We start from the raw sequence: 24057 nt of genomic DNA, 5'->3' as shown, positions 1-24057 counted from the left end.
GAATGTTCTCTGTGGATATCCAATATCACATTTCCCCAGCATGCCCTTATCACCTACTCTTCTCCATTCTACCCTATCCCAAATCTCTACACCCCTTCCAAAGCTTAGGAGCCTGGGTACATGCTTCTCTGTGGGTCCCACCGCATTTGAACACGTGGAGCTAGTCCCTTTCTCTCAGTGACTGGGTTTGTGCAGGAGCTGTGGAGTACAAAGGGGAATCCAGTTTGCCTCCTTCAGCAAATGGTCTCAAGCTGGAATAGGTGCCTATGGAACAGCTCGGAGACTGTATTAGCAAGCTACCAGACCTGACCTTGACAGAGCTAGACCGAAGGGCTGGTTCTGTGGAGAGAAGTTGTGCAGAGTTCATGAACAAGAAACCAGAAATCAACACCAGCACCAGAGGCCCAAAGGCCACAGTGAGCTCCTGGGATAGAAGAAACTTCAAGAGGTGAAGGCTGAATGGAAGAGTAGACACATAAATCATAAAGAGTTTGACTAGAGAAGGAGCTTGGAAAGGAGATTGCTGGGAAGTCATTAAAATGAACTGAATACATGGCACCAAACACACAAGCACTGGTTGATAATGGGGCTAGCTTTGCTTTGTTTTGTTTTTTCAAGTGCAAGCTGGTTCACAGGCAGTGGAAATTTGGAGGGGAAATCACTGGTCTTATGTTCCAATCAGAAACGCAGGGTTCATCTTGGCCAGTTGAGTTCCAGGGGTTTTTGCAAGGAAGAGCATACATTTCATCTGGAGTTCATTTTCAAGATTTGACAACAACGATGATTACCACCTAATCTTGGTGGAAAGGGAAGGCTACGGCATTGCTACAAAATATCCTCCAAAGGTAAAATGATGGGGTTGCTATGGAAAACAGCACAGAAAGCGCCCCCCACCCCCGCCAAATAAAAGCAGAATTTCTATCTGATGGTGTAATTCTCCCTTTAGGATGTATGCTATAAAAACTGAAAACAGGAACTTGAAGAAATATTTGCATGCCAGTGATCATGGTTGCATTACTGAACTGAAAGCAGGGTCTTGGATGTATACTTGTACATCCATGATCATGGCTTCATTATTTAACGCAGTCAAATGTTAGAAGGAGGCCAGTGTCCATCAATGACTGAACAACAAAACATGGAAAATATATCCAGTGTACTATTTTTGTTTCCTGGAAGAGGAAGGAAATTCTGGTACATGGTACAAGATAGATGAACAATGAGGAGGACATCTTCCTAAGTGAACGAAGACAAATAGTGTGTGATTCTGTCAAGGAGATAGAAAAGTACAATGGTAGCTGCCAGGGGAAAGAGAGGGGAACAGAGGGCAGTGTTTGCCAGGGACAACATTTCAGTTTATGAAGCACCTGTGCATATGAATGGTGGTGACTGTACAGTTCTGTGAACATGGTTAGCAGTATTGGGTTGTACAATGAGAAATAGTCAAGATGGTAGATTTTGTCTTGTATACATTTTATCCCAACAAGAAATGTCCTTTAGTTAAATGGCCTTTGTGCCACTTTCAGTATCTGGCTTTGTCTGTGAAGCAGGGGCCATCAGTCCAACAGACATCCTTCCAGACAAATTGTGGATATGTGAAAGGTCACCCTCCCCGACTCAGATAAAACCATTGTTCTGTGAGTGTTAACTTATGGCATCTTGGCTCCCAAAGTCCTGGCAGCCACCCACAGGTTTGAATGTGGAGAAGGGTGGGATTTAGGATGCTGAGGAGGGAGGTGAAGTTATCCCATTAGACTCCAGGCTGAGGAGGACAGAGACTAGAGACTGTTTTCTCCGTGGGTGATTTGGAGAACCCAACTCAAGCAGAGAACGCAAAGACTTAAGGGAAGCACCTGAAAATCTTTTGGCTGGTTGTGGGAGGAATTTGAGGGCTATGTTGACCATTGGACACAAGTGTGGACCGGCAGTGAGGCAGAGTTGAGAACTTGAAGAGTTAGAGGCAACCTTTAAAGAAAAGTAGATTCACTGACACTCACCTCTTGGTGGTTCATGTGCACCAGGCACTCCATTAACAATGCAAAAAGCTGAGAGGAGCCGGGCGGTGGTGGCGCGCGCCTTTAATCCCAGCACTCGGGAGGCAGAGGCAGGCGGATCTCTGTGAGTTCGAGGCCAGCCTGGGCTACCAAGTGAGTTCCAGGAAAGGCGCAAAGCTACACAGAGAAACCCTGTCTTGAAAAACTAAAAAAAAAAACCAAAAAAAAAAGCTGAGAGGGGAGGGCAGGAGATCCTTCCCACAGTCATCTTGTTGGGAAAAGAAGTTTCCACCCAGTATCAAACTGCCTAATTCCCTTGCAACTGAGTGGCACCTAGAGGTGATGACAGATGTTATAACTCAAAAGACCACAATCCGCACATCCTCGCGTGCAACAACGAGCTGAACACCAGCCACTGGTTCAGGGCATACGTTACTAGGTTCCTCTTTAGAAAAGGCAAGAATAGGATCACTAACTAACAGTGCTTCCCTAGTGGTTAATGTGGGGTCTGGAGAATGTGTCAGAGAGCCAGATCTTTATAGATAGACCCATCAACTGAGAACTGAACGCAGGACGAAAAGCCTCGTATTGTGGGTTGCAAAATTCTTGCAGTTGGAGGACAAGATGGAGGATATGTTGTTAGGAATGGGGCCTTGAGATGCAAAGAATAATCAAGGAAGTTATTTTAGTAGTTAAGTTTCTATTATCTGCCCTAGGCATGGAAGCATCATAAAACTCGGTGGTGCCTTGCCAGGGAATTGCTTTGTGCGTATAGCTGTGGAAATGTTACACATAAGACTGATCAGGAATAATTGGAATGCTTGCTAAACAACTCGAACTCTCCAAGATTTAAGGGTCTTGGAGAAGAAAGGAGGACTCAGTCCATTTTAATGAAGAACTCTGATCATTCAGAACTTAGTAGAATTTCACATGCGTGTGATGGATGGCGTGTGACCTTTGTGTGTCTGAGCGGTTAGGCTAATGTTTGGAGCTGATTTGGTTTTAGACATTTAGATTCCATACTTTATTTTCTGCCAGTAAGCAACAAAGATTCAAACTTTTTTTTTTTTTGATCATTCAAGCATCCCTCTCCTTCTCTCTCCTCCTCCCTGCTCACCCTTGTCTTGAAGGGTTTTATTTTGTTTTGCTGTTTTCGTGTTTTGCAGCATAGCCTGATGGTGGCTTAAGAATCACCCCAGGGCCTAGGAATGATTCAGATACAGACTCGGAACTGAGTCTATATACACATCTGCGGCCTAGGTTGGCCTTGAACTCATGACTTTCCTGCCTCCACCTCTTGAAGGCTAGTCATATGCTATCATGTCTAGATTATTCAAGAGTTTCTGAGAAGTTAAAAAAGATTCTCTGCTCACAAAATAGTGATCAGAAAGGAAATTTAAGTACTATGTGACTGGGTGTTTTCTGCTTCTTTTAATTTACAAATGATTTTTTTTTTAATTATGAAAGCAAAGATGGTCTGTCCGTCTTTTTGGACAGAGTAGAAATGCTATTTAATTTCTCAGCTAATTAAGGTTAAGAGCTGCAAGAATTGGGTAAATATATGTGATTCTTGAGGCTATGCACAGGAGTTCTTGACAGGAGACATTTGCATAAAGCTCTGTAATATCAGGACTTACTTCCAGAAGAGAAACTGCCTTGACAAATGTCACAGTGATTCATGACAGTGTTATGTAACTCTATTATGCATTTTGGGTTGGAAACTTGGATTTGTTGCAGGTACAATTCAATTAAATGTGGAATTTTTTTATTTGAACTGATTAGCTAGAGATGGAGCTTTTTACAAAACTCTAATGTGAGCCAGTCTATTGTTTGGGAACACATCTGTGCAGCTTGTCATGTGGGGATAAAGGAGTTATTGATGCTACCTCTGATTGTCACCGTTGGAGGAGCTCGCTCCCTCCCACCTTGAAACTGGTATGCGCTTCTCTGCTGTAGATCTGGGTACAGACATCAAGGAGGACAAATTTGAACATCTGTAACAGACTCCGCAGCCTCTGTGGTGTTCCACTCATCCCTCCAAGCGGCTCCATCCTTACCTTCAGGCCCCACTGTGGACCAGAAGCTACACGATCCCAGAAATGCAATAGGAGACCAGTTTCCTTGGTCTGGATGGGCTGCAAAAGGATGGGCATTTTCCTCGCAGGGGTACCTGGACCTGGGGCTGGATTCTGTTTGGGCTGATACTGTGCTCTGAATCTCAGAACTGAGTCTGCATATGTGATTCATGCCTGGGCTCAGGGCCCATCTTATGTTCCCACCAGCTCCCTTTATGGGGCTCAGAAGCCTCTCAGTTGAGTCTTAATGTCCAAGACAGGCTTCTTTGATGACCGCTTGACTGGCCACCCGTCTACTGTCAAGTGACCTTCTCCTGCCCATTCCACTGTGGCCAGTGCTTGCTAGAACATGGAGCTTCTACTTCTTACCCTCCATGTGTGTCCAATCTATAGCCCGCAGGCTGTATGTGTCCTATGATAGCTAGGAATGTAGTCAGGCGCATTTGTAAACCATAGTGTCATACTGTAATGTCAAAAGATTGGACACTCATGGAACGCTGGACATTACCCATCAGCTGGAGCCATCTCCCTGTCCAGAGCCTCATCTGTTTCCCATCCCTAATCCACTTCACTGAAAGGGATGGCTTCTAGGTCACTCTCTCCACTGCCCCATTTTCTTGAGAGTATTTCGGCCACACTACGCTGAGGCAGGAAAGCCACACAAATTCCTTAGATAACTTCACCTAACATAAAATAACTCAGATGTACTAAATTGTCAATTGATGTGTTATTTCTGAGAACTTCTTAGCTTAAAAGATTCTGGGATAGGACTGAAAAGTAATTTCAAGAGTAGCTGACCGTGTGGGTTTAAGACTAAGAAGGATGATGCTGTCGGGAGGAGGTGCTGGCCCTGGGCTTCGAGCCAGGGCTGTGAGTGCCATGGCCAGAGGACCAGTGCTGCCACTTGGATCTGTGGCAGCTGTCCACAGGGGACTCCTGCTGACTTTGTCTGAGCTTTCTCGGAATCTTAAATCCCCAGTGATACACACACACACACACACACACACACACACACACACACACACACACACACACATTTTTTCCAACATAAACTAAAAAAAGTTGAGTCATCATCAGCTGGAGGCTGCATAGTTTCCACCTGGAAAGGACTTTCAGATACCACCTGTCCTTTGCTTTTGAATTAATGGTTGGCTTGGTTGGATTTTGTTAACTTGACACAAGCTAGAGTCATCTGGGAAGAGGGAAACTTAGTTGAAGATGGCCTCCATCAGATTGCCTGTATGCATGCATGCCTGTGGGAGGGCCCAGCCCACTATGGGCAGAGCCACCCCTGGGCAAGTGGTCCTGGGTGGTCTTCGAAAGCAGGTTGAGCAAACCAGGAGGCAGCGTTCGTCTTTGGCATGCCTCCACGTTTCTGCCCTGAGTTCCTGCTCTGACTTCCCTTTATGACGGACTAGAAAATGTAAACAGAAATAAACCCTTTGTTCCCCGAGTTGCTTTTGGTCATGGTGTCAATCACAGCAGTGGAAAGCCAACGAATGCAGAGGTTATAAAATCAGTTTAGTGAATTGTGAGCGGCTTTCACTTCTCTCCTTTTTCATGAAGCGCCCCAGTGGTTATTATGGAGTAAATAAGGCAGTCTTTTACAAATTTCTGCTTCCTCTGAGTGTGTCTCTCTGTGTGAGTGTGAGTGCTCACGTGTGCCCTGCACAGGCATGAGTCCTGGATCACAGTGGTCAATCTCTGCTTACTGAGGTTCATAATTAAACAGAGTGTTAAGGTCACTGATCCAGTTCAAATCTCTCATTTACCTCTAAGCAAACGGATGGAAAGTAAATGATTGGCCTAAATCCATTAAGCTAACAAGTGGTGACTGGGAAGAGTGGAAATTGAGATTTACACACACACACACACACACACACACACACACACACACACACACACACCATATTCTGTTGAGTGCTTCTACTCAAAGAATGAGTTAGTATACTTTTGTTCCTTTTGCGTATCAGTCACAAAAGCTAGGACTCAGTAGTCATCAAAATACACAGCATGCTCCATGGCTATTGCTACATGGAACCAACCTAGGTGCTCAGCAAAAGCTGAATGGATAAATAAAATGTAATGTCACACACACACATACACACATGCACTCATGCAGACAAGCATGTACATGCACGCTCACATTCAGCCATAAATAATGAAATTGTGAAACTTGTTGAGCTAGATATCATGTTAAGCAAAATAAGCCAGACTCAGAAAGACAAGTGTTGCATGCATTCTCTTACTTAATGGAATTTAGATTTAAATATAGATTTTGGGAGAGCTGTGATGAGAGAAGAGGTCAAAAAAGATAGAAGGGGTGGGGGAGGGAGACAAAGGTATCATATTTGCAGCATTTTGGTGTGTGTGTCTGTGTGTCTGTGTCTGTGTCTGTGTGTGTGTCTGTATCTGTGTCTGTGTGTCTGTGTGTGTGTCTGTATCTGTGTGTGTCTGTGTCTGTATCTGTGTGTGTGTTTCTGTGTGTCTGTGTGTGTGTGTGTCTGTGTGTGGTATGTCTGTGTGTCTCTCTGTGTGTCTGTATCTGTATGTGTGTCTGTGTGTCTGTATGTGTGTGTGTCTGTATCTGTGTGTGTGTCTGTGTGTGGTATGTCTGTGTGTCTCTCTGTGTGTCTGTATCTGTATGTATGTCTGTGTGTCTGTATGTGTGTGTGTCTGTATCTGTGTGTGTGTCTGTGTGTGGTATGTCTGTGTGTCTGTGTGTAAGAGAGAGAGGTGGAAGCAAAGATGACTGAAGGGAAGAAGGGAAATATTGAGAAGAGGGAGAGGCAGGAGGATAGTTAGAGTCAAATATGTACAAGGTATAATGACACACCTACATAAAAATGTCAGAATAAAATTCATTATTTAGTATGCTAACTAAATATTTATAATAAAAACCCTGCAGCACCCATCACTTCTACTTTGCTACAGAAAGAGGATGGGGGGGGGAGCGGGTAATGAATGGCCAGAGAGGTAAATGTGCTGAAGGAAGAGTCAGAAACTCAGGGATTTAAGCCATCTTCGGAGACCTGTGGATGGAGACCAGGAAACAGGACGGTCCAGCCCGTAAAGAAGGATGGGAGTTTGGAGCGATTCCCCATCAGGATAACAAGAGGCAATGGCCCTGGGGGGTAAGTGGAGAATCAGTTCGGATATGTTCAAGGGAAGTGTGGCTTTAAACAAATTCATCGCTTTCTCTTTGGTCCCTGATGCACATTTGTCTGAGGATAATTGTCTACTTATCAGGCCATGTACTTGGCCTGGAGACAGCTGTCTTGCTGGACACTTTCCTCCTATTCTCCAGGGTCTCCTACGTCAGCCTGTTTGTTCTGTCAGGCGAGGCACTTGATAAAATAACAGCCCTAAAATTCTCTCTTAGTTAGCGTTTCTATTGCTTTGATAAAACACCAGGACCAAAGGCAACCCCGGAAGGAAAGGGTTCATTTCAGCTTACAGTTCCATATCAAAGTCCATCACTGAGGGAAGTCAGGGCAGGCGCTCCATCAGGGCAGGAATCTGGAGACAAGCTGACACAGAGGCCACGGAGTGCTGCTTACTGGCTTCCTCTTCATGGCTGGGTCACCCTGTTTTTCATATACATGCTAGGACCAGCTGCCCAGGAATGATACAGCTTCCTGTGGCATGGGTCCTCCCACACCAATCGTTAACCAAGACAATACTCCACAGGCTTGTCTACAGGCCAATCTTACGGAGGCATTTTGTCAGTTGTGGGTCCCTCTTTTCAGATAACTCTAGCTGTGTCAAGTTGCCGTAAAACTAGCCAATATGCAGTAACAGCTTAAAACATTCCAGGGATTTAAAAATTGTGAACGTATAGGCCTAGTTTTGTGATTAATCTGTCTTGACCTATGAGAATACTGAAAATTTAATTTATAAGATGATGCCCAATGACTATGGCCTCAAGGCCATTATGTCTCATGCTCACTTTGGTTCCAAACTCACGTGGCCTCCTTTCTACCACTATTCAGCACTCTTTGGTAGAGCTCTGGACAGTCTAAGAGCAAGGACAGTCTCCATGACCCAGGAGCTCAGCTGCTGTCTCAAGACTTACAATTTTTTTGAGCAATTCAACCATAGGTTCCACTCACCTCTCTCCCCACACACTTGGACACGTTTTCAAATTCAGTATATTCAGACGTCTCACAGCATATTGTATAATTATGAATGTGTTTGTATGTGTTTGTCTATCTGTGTATTTGTGTGTGTGTGTCTGTCTGTCTGTCTGTCTGTCTGAAAACCAGCACCCCCCACAGCACCAGTCCAGTAGGTCATACCTTTCCAATCCTTTCAACTTCCAGTGTTCTTGTCCCATGGCAGTGAGCCAGGAACTCTCCCCCAAGTTGATATTGCCCTTTGACTGCACAGAGCTAACCATTCCCTGCCACTCCTGGCTCATCTAGTGAATGAGCACAGTAGTTAAGGGCTCTTGCATCAGAAGACCACACATCAGTCACTTTGGGGGCACAAATGCTCCTAATAAACAGCACCATGGAATCTGAGCTTGAAGCAACCTTATTAGCTTCATCCGGAATGCCATACTCTCTCTCATATGTATCCCAAAGCCCTCCACTCTCTCCCTGTCTCTGGCAAGGTGCTATCCGATCACTCATGCTAACTAATTAAATCACGGTGCTAACCCTCCATGTTAGAAGCGTAGACGTCACTTCCCCTTTCTGTGGTGTGGTCTTTGAGGCCACCTGTCAGTCCCTCCTTGTCAAAGGCACATTTGCTTGGCACATTGATATTTTTTTTCCAGCATGAGGACCCATAGTTCCCTGGAGATCCATTGCTTCAGGTCCTCAGAATTGCAAAGGTGCTCTTGGAACACCAGCTGCTGCTAGATACGAGGAGTTTCACACATAACATTCAAATCAGGGTAGCCAGTAGGGCATTCAGTTAGGTAGATATTTCAATGGAACAGAGGAGTCAGAAATACATATAGGATAGGAATCCCTAAGTAATGATGCATGAAAACATGACACTTCAAATCAATTGGGAAAGGATGAGCTTTCAAGTAGAACCATCTGGGAAAAATAAAGGCGGCATCTTCTATGAATCAACTCTCTGACATGGTAGCAATGAGCTAATTAACTTACAAAGAGAAAAGGCTTCTTTTGCTCACAGCTTTAGGGTTTCAGTCCATGATGAGATAATTCATTGCTTTCAAGTGTCTAATGAGGGCCTGGATAGGAGTAAGAGAATGCCCATGGCAAAGTGAACTAGTCATCTTGTGGCCAGGAAGAAAGAGTAGAGGTAATGACTGGAGTCCAGAAGCCCACTGTGAGAGCAAGCCTAGAATGAGGGATTCCCGGCAGGCCTCACTTCCTAAAGACTCCACAACCTCCTGATATCACCTCCCTGGGAACAATACCTTGTACATACATTAAATATAAAGGGCTAATTTCTTTAATATGTAACGAGCCTTTACAAATAAATTAGGAAAATACTACCTCAACACAAAGTGGCAAAAGATAACAAAATATTGTGAATTTTAAATACACAAAAAATGTTCAAAGTTGCTGATGATAAATAAGTACTAATTAAAGCAACAGCAATATGCCATCAAATGCTAATAAACTTTTGACCACTTATTTTAGTGGCAAGTATGTGAAGAATCAAATTTTCTTATGTTTTATTTGTTGGAGCATAAGTTGATATAAGCCCTAGAGAGAGCAATTTAGTAACATCGAAATAAAAAATGTAGATAGACTCTGACCTAAAAATTCCATTCCTAGGGATTTATCCTACATATATACTCAGGCTAGAGAACAATGATGTATATTTGAGAATATTCACTGCAGTGTTATTTGTGAAAGCAGAAGGCATTGCTCAACTGAGGAATTATTTTTAAACTTAGTGTATTTCCATACAATTAAATCCTTTAAAAAATAATGTAGCATTTAATAAGGAGTGTGCTGAAGGAGAAAGTTCTCCTGAAGACCATTAATGAGCACAGCAGGATGGAAGAGCAATCCTTACGTGTCTTACATTATGCACATGGCTAGAAGCTGGAGACAAAGCCGCCTCCACAGCTAAGTGTATGGAGTAGACACAGGTAAGTGTGAGTCCATACCCCCTTTGTGCTTTGTGAGTTGCATGTATGTGGCATTCACGTTTGTCTATTCACAACTTAATGTTTTAATGGGAATGCAGGAGGTTATGCCACAAAGCTGGCTTCATGGAAGGACACAGGTGCGTGGGTGCCAGGTGCCAGGAAGCAGCCTCACGCCAGCAAGGGGGAGCGATGTTTGCACTAGAGATCAAAATTAAGGTGATGCGGAGGCAAGAAGAAATGAGAGTGAGGCTGAGTCAAAGCGGAGCTGCAGAGCGAGTGCTTGAAAGATGGATGAGGTAAGGGAAAAGGGGCTTCTGATGGAGGCCTTTAGTTGTTGCTAATGAGCTGAACTTAGGGCCTGTGTATCTATAAGTTATAGTCACAGCACACTAAAGGGCCCTCCCCTACTGCATTACATTGTCTGCCACAAATTGGTGGGGCATAATTTCTTCCCTGTTCGTATTTAATCATCAGTGAGGATGTTGATACCAATTTTGAGGGCATGGGGATGGGATCTAATAACTTGGAGCAGGTCCTCAGACCAAAAGAGAGTATGGGTAATCATTAATTGCTTGTACCAATGGTATTGCAGGACAAGTCAGGAGAGACCGAGCAGCAAAGGTAGAAGCCGGGCCGTGTGCACACCAGGCTACCCGTTTATACTCAGCTTCAAAGAAGGATGTAGCTTACACAGACCTAGCAAAGCACCGACATAATTAGACACTTGGAGGAAACACTTCTTCATGGCAGGGGTGGTGATATCAATGGCAGCAATGATGAACACTGAGGCTATCTGTCCCTGTGGCAGGATCCTTCACCAGCAATGTCCTCCACTCCTGCCCCCCCTGCCCCCACTTAGGAGCCTATTTCAATTAGGAGTCCCAGACTCTGACCAGGCTGCTATGACAAGGAAATCAGGGCTCCTCACAGCCATCACGGTCGTCTTACTGACTTTCAGTGCAGGTGGGCGATCCTTGCTGCGAGCATCCCTCTCCACAAACAGGCTGTGCTGTCAAGGGAGGGCTCAGCGCTGCTCTGTTCAAGATTCAGAGTGGGGTTTCACTTATTCAATGAGGAATCAAACCTCTTTGGTTTTTCAAGTTGTAAGAGGACCATGACGGACTCCATTTCCTAGTCGTAAAAGTAGCCTGAAAACCAATGTCATTTAAACAGAACTGTTTCCTGGAAGAGAAAAAAAGGAGGGGGCATGTCTTTGTTGTTCATGGACCACAGCCCTCTGACATCCAAATCAGTGAATCCATTATGCCAAAGGTGAGGAGCAGGAAGAGTCTTTTAGGTTAGATGGCAGCTCAGAGAGAGGCTGATTCAAGGCTGCCATTTCTACCCGACCGACCGGCCGCACAGCGATGGGACTAGGAGAGGACCTGTAGAGGCAGCAGGCAGTGTCTTAGGACCCGTTGTTTTTTTCTACAGGAGAAAAGGTTGATGGCTTTGAGTGAAGAGATTATTCCATCATTTCCCTTTTTGCACCAGAGATGGGAACAAAGAATAGAGATGATGCCGCAATCTTGATCTCTACAACCTCATTTGAAATCATTCTCTGTGATTTAAAGTTTTCTGGAAATGAAAAGGGCAAATGGTGTGAACTTAGTTAAAGTTGGGAAGAAAAGTTGATCGGACAGCCTGTTGTCAAGGAAACCAACTCTCTCTCTCTCTCTCTCTCTCTCTCTCTCTCTCTCTCTCTCTCTGTATACATGTGGTATCCTTTATACTCTTCATCTGACATTTAAGAATAATTCTTAGGTACCCAAAGCTTCCACACTAAAAACATATAAAAAAAAATTCTCCAAGAAAGTGATTTCTAGAATTTAAAATCAGGGAGAAGCTTCTCTAACTCTGGTGGAGACAGCATCCTTCTGAATCAGCATCACGGGCGGTCACTACAGTCAGGGTCAAGGCCATTGCCGAGTGAGGTTAAAAAGGCGACAAGACAGCACCCGGGTAAGAAAAAAGGTAAATAACTCAGCCCCTTGATACATTAATGAATAAGTATCATGCTTAGAGCCAGAAGCCACATGTGAAAAGTAAAACTTGAGTGAAGTCCTCCATTCAGAGACCACAGAGAGAAAGAAGGAGGGCTTATTGCTTAGAGACAATTGTTGCCTCCCACCACCCCACAGGAGGAGTATCCCTCCCCGATACATCAACATCAAGCTTGGCCGAGGGACTTTGTTGCCTCACAGTGGCCACAGCATGCTCCCTGCTCCAGTTCTGAGTCTGGCTTGGCAGGAAGGGTGCCAGCACGCATGCTCAGCAGTGCTCCTCGCTCTCCGAAAGAGTCTCTGCTTTCCCACAAGAGCACCCTGCCCTCGTGAGCCTGAGGGATGATGGGAAACATGAGAGGCAGACCTTTCCAGAGGAGCCTCCTCCCTGGCCGACACAGGAAACCCAGAAAGTCCTTCCAGCCAGGTGGCTCTTAGGCTGGCCAACCTCAGCCAACTCTCAGATGAATGAGAAATTATAAAGTTGTTTACGTCACTGAGTTTTGGGGTGGTGTGTAACACAGCAGTAACAGACAAGTACAGAGAACATCGACCACAACAGCTTAACTTTTTACTTTCTCACAGCCATATAAGAAAGTAGAAATGGGTAACCACTTGTTCTTCTGGGTACACCCAGAAGAATCACCATTATATTGCATTGAATTACTATACCACAAAGATCTCAAGCCAATACCTTTCCAAAGCAGCACTGAGAGAATACAGGGCCAGATCTTTTAGGCAGAAAGGTTGACAAACAACTGAACTCATCAGAGCAGGCAAAGCAGTTCCACAGAACCTTCGTGCACCTAGAAAAGTGACTGCTAGCCTGGAGATTTAGGAAAAGCTACTGAAGGCCACCCAGTGGCTGAGGAGGAGCCATGTGAAAACGCACTGAAAGGATGAGGACCCCGGTGAGCACAGATCCATACTGGAAAGCAAAAGAAGCCAAGTCTTCCAGAACTTGGAGATAGCAAATGATCTAAGCAAAGATTCAGCACAAACATCCTGAGTCATAAAAAGCTTAAAAGAGGGGCTGGAGAGATGTTAAGATCATTTGCTGTTCTTGCAGAGGGCCTGGGTTCAGTTCCCAGCACTCACATTTGGCTTACAACCATCTGTAATGCCAGTTCCAGAGAATCTGATGCCCTCTTCTGGCTTCAACAAGCTCCTGCATGCACATGGTACATATACACATGCATATAAATTAAAAATAAACAAGTCTTTAAAAAAAAAAAAAGGGCCGGGCGGTGGTGGCGCACGCCTTTAATCCCAGCACTCGGGAGGCAGAGCCAGGTGGATCTCTGTGAGTTCGAGGCCAGCCTGGGCTACCAAGCGAGTCCCAGGAAAGGCGCAAAGCTACACAGAGAAACCCTGTCTCGAAAAAAAAAAAAAAAAAAAAGAAAGAAAGAAAGACAGCAAACAGAAAAAAATCCAAGAAAAATAAAGGGAAGGGCTATGTTACTTTTTGTGGCCACAAACAAGGAGACCAGGTGTCCCAGTGTATCCAGGACAGGCTTGGTCACACTATTGTCATATGCCATTATTTACAGAACTTATTTCCAGTGCCAGAAGTGTGCCAGGTTAGCTGACAGTAACATCACTGTTGGTGGTATACCTCGCCGACAGGATGGAACAATAAAGGTCCAAATAAGATATGTATTTGTATATATGTGTGTACTGTAGTGTACTTGTCCTTAGGCATCCTCACAAACAAACAATTCAAATGTTCATGACAGTCCCGTTACTGCCATGACTTCCACATCAGTTCAACGTGAGAAATGAAAACATATATAAGAGAATCTGAGTTTCCCCCTTACCCACACAGAGGCCCATATTGCTCCCTGAGTTCCAATTGGCTCTCCCAAAAACCCTGGAGAAAAAACAAACAAACACATAGCACCATGGTAAGAATAAAATTGAGCAAAATTTCAATGATTCCAACTTATTCAGAAAAAAAAAACCAGAACAGCAAGAACACAATTACATAAACAATAAAAGAAGAATCACCATTATATTGCATTGAATTACTATAGAATATTGGGTAAAGAAATGGCTTTTAAAAAATATTGCTGAGTAAAACTCTCAGCAGCTCTATTTAATGGACAGAAGAGACCACAAGCACTTAAACTATCTGCATATAATTGCTGCACACACATCTGAAAACTATTTGCTTTCACATCTACAATATTCCTCTCAGATGTGGCTCTTGTTTGCCAAGTCCCCTTTCATGGCCCTCATACATGTAAACTTCTGTATCTACCCAAGTTATCACAAATTCCAGATTCTCATGAGCTGAGTTAAATGTCAAACAAGAGATTCCAAACCTAAGGCCCTCAGCATGGTTTTTCATAGACTGAAACTTTAGGGTACCAGAAGACATGCATGGGGTGAAATTGGTGGAGGTCGGAACGTGCTAGCCCCTTGTGCTGTAAGGATGGAGCTGAAATGGACGTCGACAGGGAGCATAAACAGGTGTTGTTAGAATTCTGCCCTCACTCCAGCTACATGACTGCACATGCGTCGCTGATCATTCATTTCAGGTGTAATAGGACATCACGTGGGCAGGCATTGGTAAACATGAGATGTGGTGGGAAGGACATATATGTGAAAACGTGCATGTGTTGGGAAAGGTATGGGTGGAAAATGCTAGATCTGAGTCACAGGGATGGAGGGACGGAGGGCTGTGGGTTAAAGAAAGCACATGTCCTGAATGGAACTATGTCCTGTTCTCAGTAACTCTGCACTGCACGGTGAAAGCCTGGACTTTAGCAAGGAAAGCCTAGATGAACACAAGAAGAGTGTAAATTCAGGGCCCCGCCCACAGACAAAGAACTACATTCAACTAAGAAATGCAGAGACAGGAGAAATAGTCCTCCCTGGGGATTAACCCCCTACTTGGTTATCCAGTACCAAGTGGTCAGCTCTGAAATCACATACATATAAGTAACACTAATGGCCCTGAGCAAGTTGTGTCTACACATTTTTACGTATAAACTAAAGAAGACGAGGTCATGGTTTTGAGAGGGAACACGGAGGCATGTGGGAGATAATGGAGAGAGGAAAAGCAGAAAATGATGTCATTATATTTTAATTAAAAAGATATATACGAGTACCTCAGGTGGGTGCCCAGGAGATTAGTAAGTCTAAGTTTTTATAAACCTCTCTAATGACTTGACTTCCCTGTTGAGGGAAAGAGGCATCGTGCCGCAACGTTTGTAAAGCAAACTTGGAGAAGTGTAAGTAAAGGAATGACCTGTGCCTTTGCTGCTGCTGCGTTCTAGAAAGAACACGGCAGAGTTTACATTCACAAGGACGATGAGCTGAAAGGAACTGATGTAGACATTCTCCAGAGCCAGCCTGCCAGGCTTCTCCTTCCATGACCGTTACTCTGTCTGCCTCCAGATGTTAATACCAAGGACATTTTACTCACCTGACCGTCTGATGGTTTCCGCCAACCCTACAACGTATGGAATTTATTTTCTTTCAATTCCCTATATGGCTTGCTTGTTCTATTTTGACACTTTAAAATCTCTTCACACTTGCTTCAAGAGGGTGTAGGGGGCCTGTTGGGGTGATTGTTTGTGGTGGGCTTAAAAGTTGTGAACCAGGCACCCCACAGGGAGAGATGAGAGAAGAGGGTGTTGGAAGAGCAGAGGAGAGAAATGCCAACAACAAACGGTGAAGAAAGGCAGAGGAAGAAAAAAGGAAGGAGATGGAGAAGTGGCCGGCAAAAGGCCAGATGTAGGTCATTCTCTGCCTCGGGGCTGGAGGGGTGGCCTCGCGGGGCGGGGGTGGGGGGGATGTCCCAGCATCCTCCGAGGCTTGCTATCAGGGTTGGCCCAAATTAGCCCTTCCTGCCCTTGTGTGGTAATTCACGTGCAGGATCTGGTGGCGCCTGCTGTTGGTCTGGAGGCAGTGTCCCCACAAGTTAATCAGGCTTCTGAGAAAAACCAATGGCAGTAAAAAAATAACCTTCAAAAATAGATACTGGCTCCCTATCTACAAACGCCCTGGTCATCTACACCACTGCCATGTCACTCTGGTGAGCCGAAGGCCACACACTTAAAATATCTTCTCCCTGAACCAGCTTCCCCTCCCAACCACTTCCTTCTGTCTCCCTGTGGCCATTGTCTTGGCTCTGCAGGTTCAACCCTTTGGCGGCTGGCTCCCCCCCCCCCCCGTCCCCCCCCCCCCCCCCCCCCCCCGACCCTCCAAATTTGGCAGCCACTGGAGTCCTTACTCTGCCCCAATTGTTCTCTTCTCAGGACTGCACTAAGCCCTTCCCCCTTCAGCCTCGATGTCGGCCACAACGTGGATTCTGCAGCCCTGATCTCAACTCTCGGCCTTCGCAGGGTAGGTAGTCTTGCATTTCAGTGTCCACCCTCTACTCCACAACAGTGGCCTTCGAACGCTTGACCTTCCCATCTGAGAGTAAGCTCGCCCATGTGTCACACGCAGCCACATTCTACAGAGTTCCCTCACTAGCTTTGGTCCCGTCAGGCTGCCGGCTGACCAGGGCCACCATTCTCATATGGCGGCCCTCTTGTGCACGGTGCTCTCTCCCTGGTGTGTGTGTCCTGGTCTGCAGCTCCTGCAGGACCCCCTTCTCCAGGAACTCCCCCACAGTGACCCCTCCTTGGTGGCTCTCCCTTCAGCAGAACGATAGCTGCTGTCTATCTGCACTTTCCAGTCTAGGACTTGACACATTCCAGCTGGTGGTATACACCATTGCTGGATGGTGACCTTGAGGGTGTGAGTAATTCTACTTCTGCATTCTAGAACCTAGTATATTTAAATACTCAAAATCAGTTGGGTTTGGGGTGGGTGAATGAATGAATGAATAAATGCACACTAATGATAAGAGATGAACACCATCATAACAATGCTGGAGATGTAGCTTCATTGGTAGAGTGCTTGCCTAGCATGCACAAAACCCTCGGTTCAGCCCCAGCATTGCAGAAGTTGGGTGTGGTGGTGCACACCTGTAATCCTAGCACTCCGGGGGTGGAGGTAAAAGGATCAAAAATTCAGAATCATCACATAGCAAGTTTGAAGCCAGCCTTGGCAACCCTACCTCAAAAGGAAGGAAGGGAGGGAAGGAGGGAGAGAGGGAGGGAGGGAGAAGGAAGGAAGGAAGGAAGGAAGGAAGGAAGGAAGGAAGGAAGGAAGGAAGGAAGGAAGGAAGGAAACCCATTCCAGTGGAGAAGGGTTCTTCCCATCACATGTATTCTTGTTTTTTTTAATGGTTTTTTGATACAGGGTCTCTTTATTTATCCTTGGCTGTCTTGGATCTCACGTTGTAGATAAGGCTGGTCTCAAACTCCCAGAGATCTGACTACCTCTGCCTCCCAAGTGCTGGGATTAAAGGTGTGGACCATCACTGCCCATCATATTTCATGTCATTTTATTCATAATCCACTAAGGCTTGGTATAGTGAATGGCTATTGAAATTTATTAAATATTACTTGGCATCTGTTGAGATTGTATATATTTTTCCTTTACTGAGTTAATGTAACAAGTTATAAATGATTGCTTTTCAAGGCCTACACTCCTTGAATAAGCCCCGTCTGATCTTGATAAATTACTCTTTAACATGTCACATGCATTCTTCACGTGGAGACCACCCTGACTACTGAAACGGAAGCAGGAGCAATGCCCCATGCTAAATCTTGTGCAAGATCCAGCGTCTCACCTGGCGGAAAAACATCAAGTTTCCAATAAAAGGAGAGGGCTTGGGGTGTCTGATGCCCAACTTCTCCAGTCTTGAGAATGCCGATGTGGAATACCTAGGTGGACAGAGAAGCCAATTTTTAAATCCAAGAAACTGGTGCTTATTACATTCATGTCATTGGCCCTGCTATGAAGCAAAACTATTGAGTTCTCTTAGTGAGGCTGAGAGATGTCTCCAATGATGGCATCTAAGGATGCCGGGGCAGGGAACTAGCAAGGAAAAGAGAAGTGTAGGAACTCCCGAGTGCCTCCGGATGCAGGAGTGGGATCCCGAGGCCTTCACCGCCTGAGGTACCTCAGAGGAAGGCAGTCTAACACCCTCCTCCGCTAGAACTCCATCAATCGTCTCCACACACGCACCTCAGTTCCTCAGCTTCTAAAACTATCATGAACCGTAACTCAGAAGACAAAGTAAAAACTTGCAGTGGCCGAGAACGAGCTCCCTGGCATCATTTTCTGGGTCCAGGCCAACCCCCTATTCACACACAACTCGTTGCTCATCACATTCCATGGCCATGGCCTCATTGAAAACAAAAATAGAGGTGGAGGCACCTCATGGCAAGGAGACTGCCTTACTCCCACTTAAAGCCTTTGAAAGACTCTGTCTTCCACCCAACACATAAGGAGGCAGACTCTCTCCACCCCAAACCAGGAAAAGCGGCCCAACAGAGTCCACAACTTTTCAGTACGACTGTCCAAACACTGGGGTCATGGGGATGTTTCTGTTTATGGGAACAGAGAGGTGACATAGTTAGAGTCGGAGCTGGCTTGGGCAAACCTGCCATATGGCCCTGATCCCCACCCAGCCAGACAATTAGGTCAAAAGTTCAGTTGGTTCAGAAAAATTAATGAGTCAAACTGGGTGTTTAGCATCATGCAGAGATCAGCCAAATCCCAATTTAGGAACAAGGAAAAATAACAGAATAGCACTCCAGTCTGGCTTCTGATGAATACTGGAGCTCAAAACCCTCTACAGTGAGAAGCATAGGGTATTTGCCTTCTTCTCCAACCGGAGAACAGTTCAGCAAACCCTCCAACATCCAGGGAAAGGGAGACGCCTCTTAAGTATGGTTTCTACAACACAGCCTTGTGCTTATAGCTAATAGCCACGGGGGAGGACCAGGCAGGGCACAGTGGGAAGCATCCGAAAGTACTGTTGGCTTGAATGACTTCCCAGAACATCGTCAGTATGTCCACATCTGAGTGGAACCATGAAGCACATGCTAGAGCCATGTGTGAATTACACAGATTAGCCACGCCCACGTTCCCGTTCATTAGTGTATGTGCCGAAGGTCAGCAGCACCGTTTGGAAACGGTAGTTTTTCAGTCAAGTGATGGTATTTGAAATAACTCCCCTTGTCCCCAAATGGAGAGATGAAAGGAAACCCACAGCTAGTGAACACTTCCTGTAACACTCTCAAATCGGAGATTTTTCCATCAGTTTTTGCAAATTATTTTCTAAATATAATCTCTGATGGATAAAAAGAAATATGAAGATCTTGGGCCACGTAATTACATCTTAATTTAGTAATTAGATGCCTTGATTGTCTAATTAAAGGACAAGAAGTCTCTGCCTAATTACACATGCTAATTACTATGCAAGTCCATGCCCTCATTATGTAACTGCACTTAGAGCACTGCCTGTGTCTCTGCACAAAATTCAGACATTTTCGAGCATATGGCACCAGCAGAGAGTGTCCTATGCACAATCACAAATCTCACTCACAGCCTGGACTCGGGTGCAGAACGTGGGAGTCTTCAGCGGGAAGGGACCAGGTAAGGCTATCTGTCCTCAGTCAGAGTCCCTGAGCACAGATCTAGAGTGAGAGATTACCACTACCAACGCAAGGGGTGAAGTTGCAATGCGGGCATGATTTGTGTTCGTCCTGTTTCCTTCTCCGTAACCTGTTGTCGTCTTGTGCTCTGGTCTCTGGGGCCTCAGGCTGACCTCCCAATGTCTCACCAGACACCCAAGTCCGTGGACTCCTTCAACCATGGGGTGATAAGTTCCCAATGACAAGATGGAGTCCTAACCTCCAGGACCTCAGAACATGACTCTATTTGGAGATAGGGTTAGTTTAATGCCTTTCATTCAGATGAAGTCATACTGAAGTCAATGGGGCCTCTCATCCAAAAGACCTGGGGTCCTTGTCAGAAGACAGCCAAATTGTTTACTTCGCTCACTGCTGTGGCAAAATATTTGACAAGAAGCAACTCAAAGGGAAGGCTTTCCTGGCCTCACGGGTTTGAAATGAACGTGGGTGCCCCCCTCCCCTGAAATCTCAAGGCCCGCCTCATTGACACTTCCTCCAGCAAGGCTCCACCTCCAACAGCAGCTCCAACGGGCAATGAATGGTCAAGTGCGCGAGCTTGTGAGAGACACTCCACCTTCAAATAACAAAATGGCCGTGTGAAGGCAGACACGCAGAGGGCAGAGGGCAGAGGGCAGAGGGCAGAGTGACACCGCTGCTAGTCAAGGGAGGTCAAAGGTCTTCAACAAACTTCTAACAGGAGGAAAGGCAAGGAAGGGCTCATCCCACAGGGTTCCAGGGAGCCTGGCCTCACCAACACCTTCATTTCAGACTTCCAGCTTCTAGACCCGGGAAACAATCAGTCCTCCAACAGAGCAGTCGTGGGAAGCTGAGAATACGGTTGTTCCCAAAACATTCCAGGCAGTCAGTGGGAATATTTTAAATTTCTCTTTCTTCCCGTCATTCTCAACACTGTCATTGTAAAAGACATCTGTCTGTCTTTTGTGTCAGATTGTGTCACTGAATTCTGTACCATCCAACAGAAGCGCAGGCGGCCTGGAATGGTGCTGTGAAAAGCGGGTACTGTGCAGCCGTTCTGTGACCGCTATGTTGTGATATTCGGAACAGCTTTCCTATGACAGGAATTAATGCAAATAGACCCACCACTACCATTCTGGACATCTGTCGTTGTTTATAGTAAGGATACTTAAGTCAGAAAATGACAGCAGACATACATATCGCCCCACATAAAATTTTCTGGTTTTATTCTCACATCGAAGGCATCATTACATGCTACAGGACACAGACCTTGCAGAACCGCTGGTGAAGCTTAGGGCGTCCCTCTCGGAATAAACTGAACCACAGGCAGAGTTTTCACAATAAGGCTCAACTGTAAAGGTTACGAGTTGCCCAGTCTTTCATTTTCCTCAAAACCAGGGCACTCTCTTGATGGGTTTTACACAGGATTATGGCCCATTGTCTAGGCAAAGAAACCACTTGAGGTAAACGGGGGGGGGGGGGGGGGGGGGGGGGGGAGTTGTTGTCTGAGACAAGATCTCATATAGCCCAGGCTAGCCTCAAATGTGTGTATGTTATGTAGCTGAGGAAAACTTAAAACTTCTCACCCTCCTGTCTCCACCCCCTGACTGTTAGGATTACAGGTGTGTATCACCACACCTGGTTATACAGAGCCAGGGATCAAAGTCAAGGCTTCGTGTGAGCTGGGCAAGCACCCTATAAACTGAGCTACATCCCCAGGCCTTGGAGAATGCTTGATGGGTTCAGGTCAAATGGGCTGAGATTTAAAATACCAGAAGCCAGTCAGCAGCCAGCCTGGCCTGCAGGCTTCCCTCGCTGGGTGTCCTAAGCAGCCATAAGAGCAGCCTTCTCTTTGAGCACGTGTCTGGGTTCTGCCAGCAATATGGCTCATTCATTCCGTTCACTTGGAAAATAGCGACCTGCAACCTTGGCTGAAGCCCCATTCATCCTTCGCCTGCTTCCGCTCTCTACCAGAGCAAGAGAAGCACACAGGCAGAAATAACTTAAATCTTGTTTTAACACAGACATTTCTGGTGAAAAAATTATGACATCTTGAGTTTGTGTGTGAGACTCTCATTTCTCCTTTCAGTACCTCATGTCTGGTTTCCTTCCTTCCTCCCCTCCTCCCCTCCCTCCCTCCCTCCCTCCCTCCTCTTTTGCAGTGCTGGGACAGAACCCAGGAACTCATCTATACTGTGCAAGTGTTCTACCCTGGAACTACATCCCTGATCCTCAGGTATTTTATTTTATTTTATTTTGTTTATTTATTTTATTTTATTTTTTGAGCTGAGGACCGAACCCAGGGCCTTGCACTTGCTAGGCAAGCGCTCTACCAGTCAGCTAAATCCCCAACCCTTGGTCCTCAGGTATAAATGGCATCTCTAACGGCTGATACAAGTTCTTCCCTCCAATGATGTAAAAGCACCACTGCCGCCGCCGCCGCCACCACCACAACAACAACAACAAAAAGTGACCATTGCAGTCATTCGCCTGAAAACAATTCTGTTACAAGAAAACAATGTTCCATTGATATGGGAGAGCTGAACAGTCACACTGTCGTTATCATTTGTTCTCGGCCACACAGTTTCCTATGTCCCAGGCACTGTGACTTATATGCCACCTCACATACAACCTCCAACAACCCTTTGAAAGTAGAAGTCAGCACTGTTTTCCTGCGGCGAGTTGGGAGTGCCAAGTTTGGAGAGATTTAATGGTGTACCCAAGGTACCAGACCTGCTCAGCACCTGAATCAGAGTTCAAACCAGGTCAGGCTCACTTCGAGCAGGTGTTACTGTCCATCTACTCTGCTAACCCGTTCAGTCCTCCAGGCTACGGCTTTGAGGGTTAACAGGAGACTGTGCAGATAATGTGCTGAGAACAAAAGCGGGATGCTCGGAATGTAGAAGCTTCATAAACACAGATGTTAAAGAACTGACAGGTGTCTGGGGGCTGCCTGTGTGAGGCCAGTCCTTCCGTCTCCACTCCTGGCCTGTCTTGTGGTGATGCTCTTGTTTTATTACTTATTTTTATTAACTTATTTAGTGTATGCCCATGCACATACGTGCCATGGTACACATGTGGAGGTCAGAGGACAACTTGCAGGATTTGATTCTCTACTGTACTGTGGGGTCCTAGAGCTTGAACTCTGGTCGTCAGGTTTGACAGCAAGCTCCTTTACCCAGTGAGTCCCATTGCCTCGCCCTTTGCTTGTTTTCCTCTGTCTTCTTTCTTTCAGATGCATTGATCTTGCCTTTCCACTGGACCATTCCTACCACAGTGCAAACAGGCCCTGTGTCCTCCACCTGAGAGCATGGGGGCAAACGCCCATGAGTTCACTTGCGGCCTCACCTTTCTTCCCTGCTTTCAGCAGAGTTTCTTGAAATGGAGATGTACTGTCCTCCTCTGTCTGTTCCAGCTAAATTGTTACCCCTGCAGAATGGGAAGGACTGCTCTTGTCAAGGTCATTGATGAGTTTGTCTTTGTCAATCCCATGATCCCCTGCCAGTCTCTTTTCTTGAATTCTCAATGGTACTTGCATGTGCCTGAGCACTTCTTTGGGAACACTGTTTTGTAGCTGAAGTTTTCTCCAGTCCCGCCTGGGCCCGCAGCCGCTCAGAGCCAAATAAACACACAGAGGCTTACATTAATTACGAACTGTGTGGCCTAATGGCTCAGGCTTCTTCCTAGCTAGATCTTATATCTTAAATTAACCCATTTCTATAAATCTATACCTTGCCACATGGCTCGTGACTTACCAGTATCTTTGAATCTTGCTTTTCATGGCAGCAGCTGGCAGCATCTCATCACTCAGCCTTCCTCTTCCCAGAATTCTCCTCTCTGCTCATCCTGCCTATACTATACTTCCTGCCTGGCTACTGGCCAATCAGCATTTTATTTGTCAATCAAATCAGAGCAACACATTCACAGCATACAGAGCAATATCCACAGCACTGTTTCCTCTTTATTTCCATGATGTCACCCCTCTAGCCATGTGAACTTCTTTCCTTCTGTTAACCTGTCACTGTTGATACTATCAACACTCCTACATTTCTAACTCTAGCTTCATTCTCTAGAGCCATTGAGCTCTGATCCTCTTTATCCAGCTCCTAACACAGCTGCACATTTTAAATGTCTACTCATCACCTCAAACATGGACTACTGTGGTGATTGAGTGGGAAATGTCCCCCACAGTCTTGGTGCTTCACCGTTTGGTCCCCAGTTAGTGGTGCTGTTTAGGGAAGTTTGGGTGATGCGGACCAGCTGGAGGAAGTGCATCACTGGGAGCAGGCTTTGCGATGAAAAGTCTCAGGCCACTTCTAGTTCACTCTCTCTGCTCCGTGAGTGTGGTTATGGCGTGAGCTCTCAGTTTTCTATTCCTGCCCCACCATA

The 24057-nt window shown here is 45.7% G+C and overlaps 1 protein-coding gene across 1 annotated transcript in view; it reads right to left on the bottom strand.

Moving 5' to 3' along the window:
• The window catches only part of Tbxas1 (thromboxane A synthase 1), a 172534-nt gene that overhangs the window by 122165 nt on the left and 26312 nt on the right, over nt 1-24057 (bottom strand). The window contains exons 2-3 of the mRNA XM_052720899.1: nt 17841-17934; nt 13966-14018 (exon numbers count right to left, since the gene is read on the bottom strand). Coding sequence (XP_052576859.1) covers nt 13966-14018; nt 17841-17934 — 147 coding nt within the window. The remainder of the gene's footprint in view (nt 1-13965; nt 14019-17840; nt 17935-24057) is intronic.

The sequence above is a fragment of the Peromyscus californicus genome, unplaced genomic scaffold (assembly GCF_007827085.1).
Source record: "Peromyscus californicus insignis strain IS unplaced genomic scaffold, ASM782708v3 Scaffold_6__1_contigs__length_162567912, whole genome shotgun sequence".
Classification (NCBI taxonomy): Eukaryota; Metazoa; Chordata; class Mammalia; order Rodentia; family Cricetidae; genus Peromyscus; species Peromyscus californicus.
Note: the sequence above shows the minus strand (reverse complement) of the source record. Positions and strands in the feature narration are given on the sequence as shown.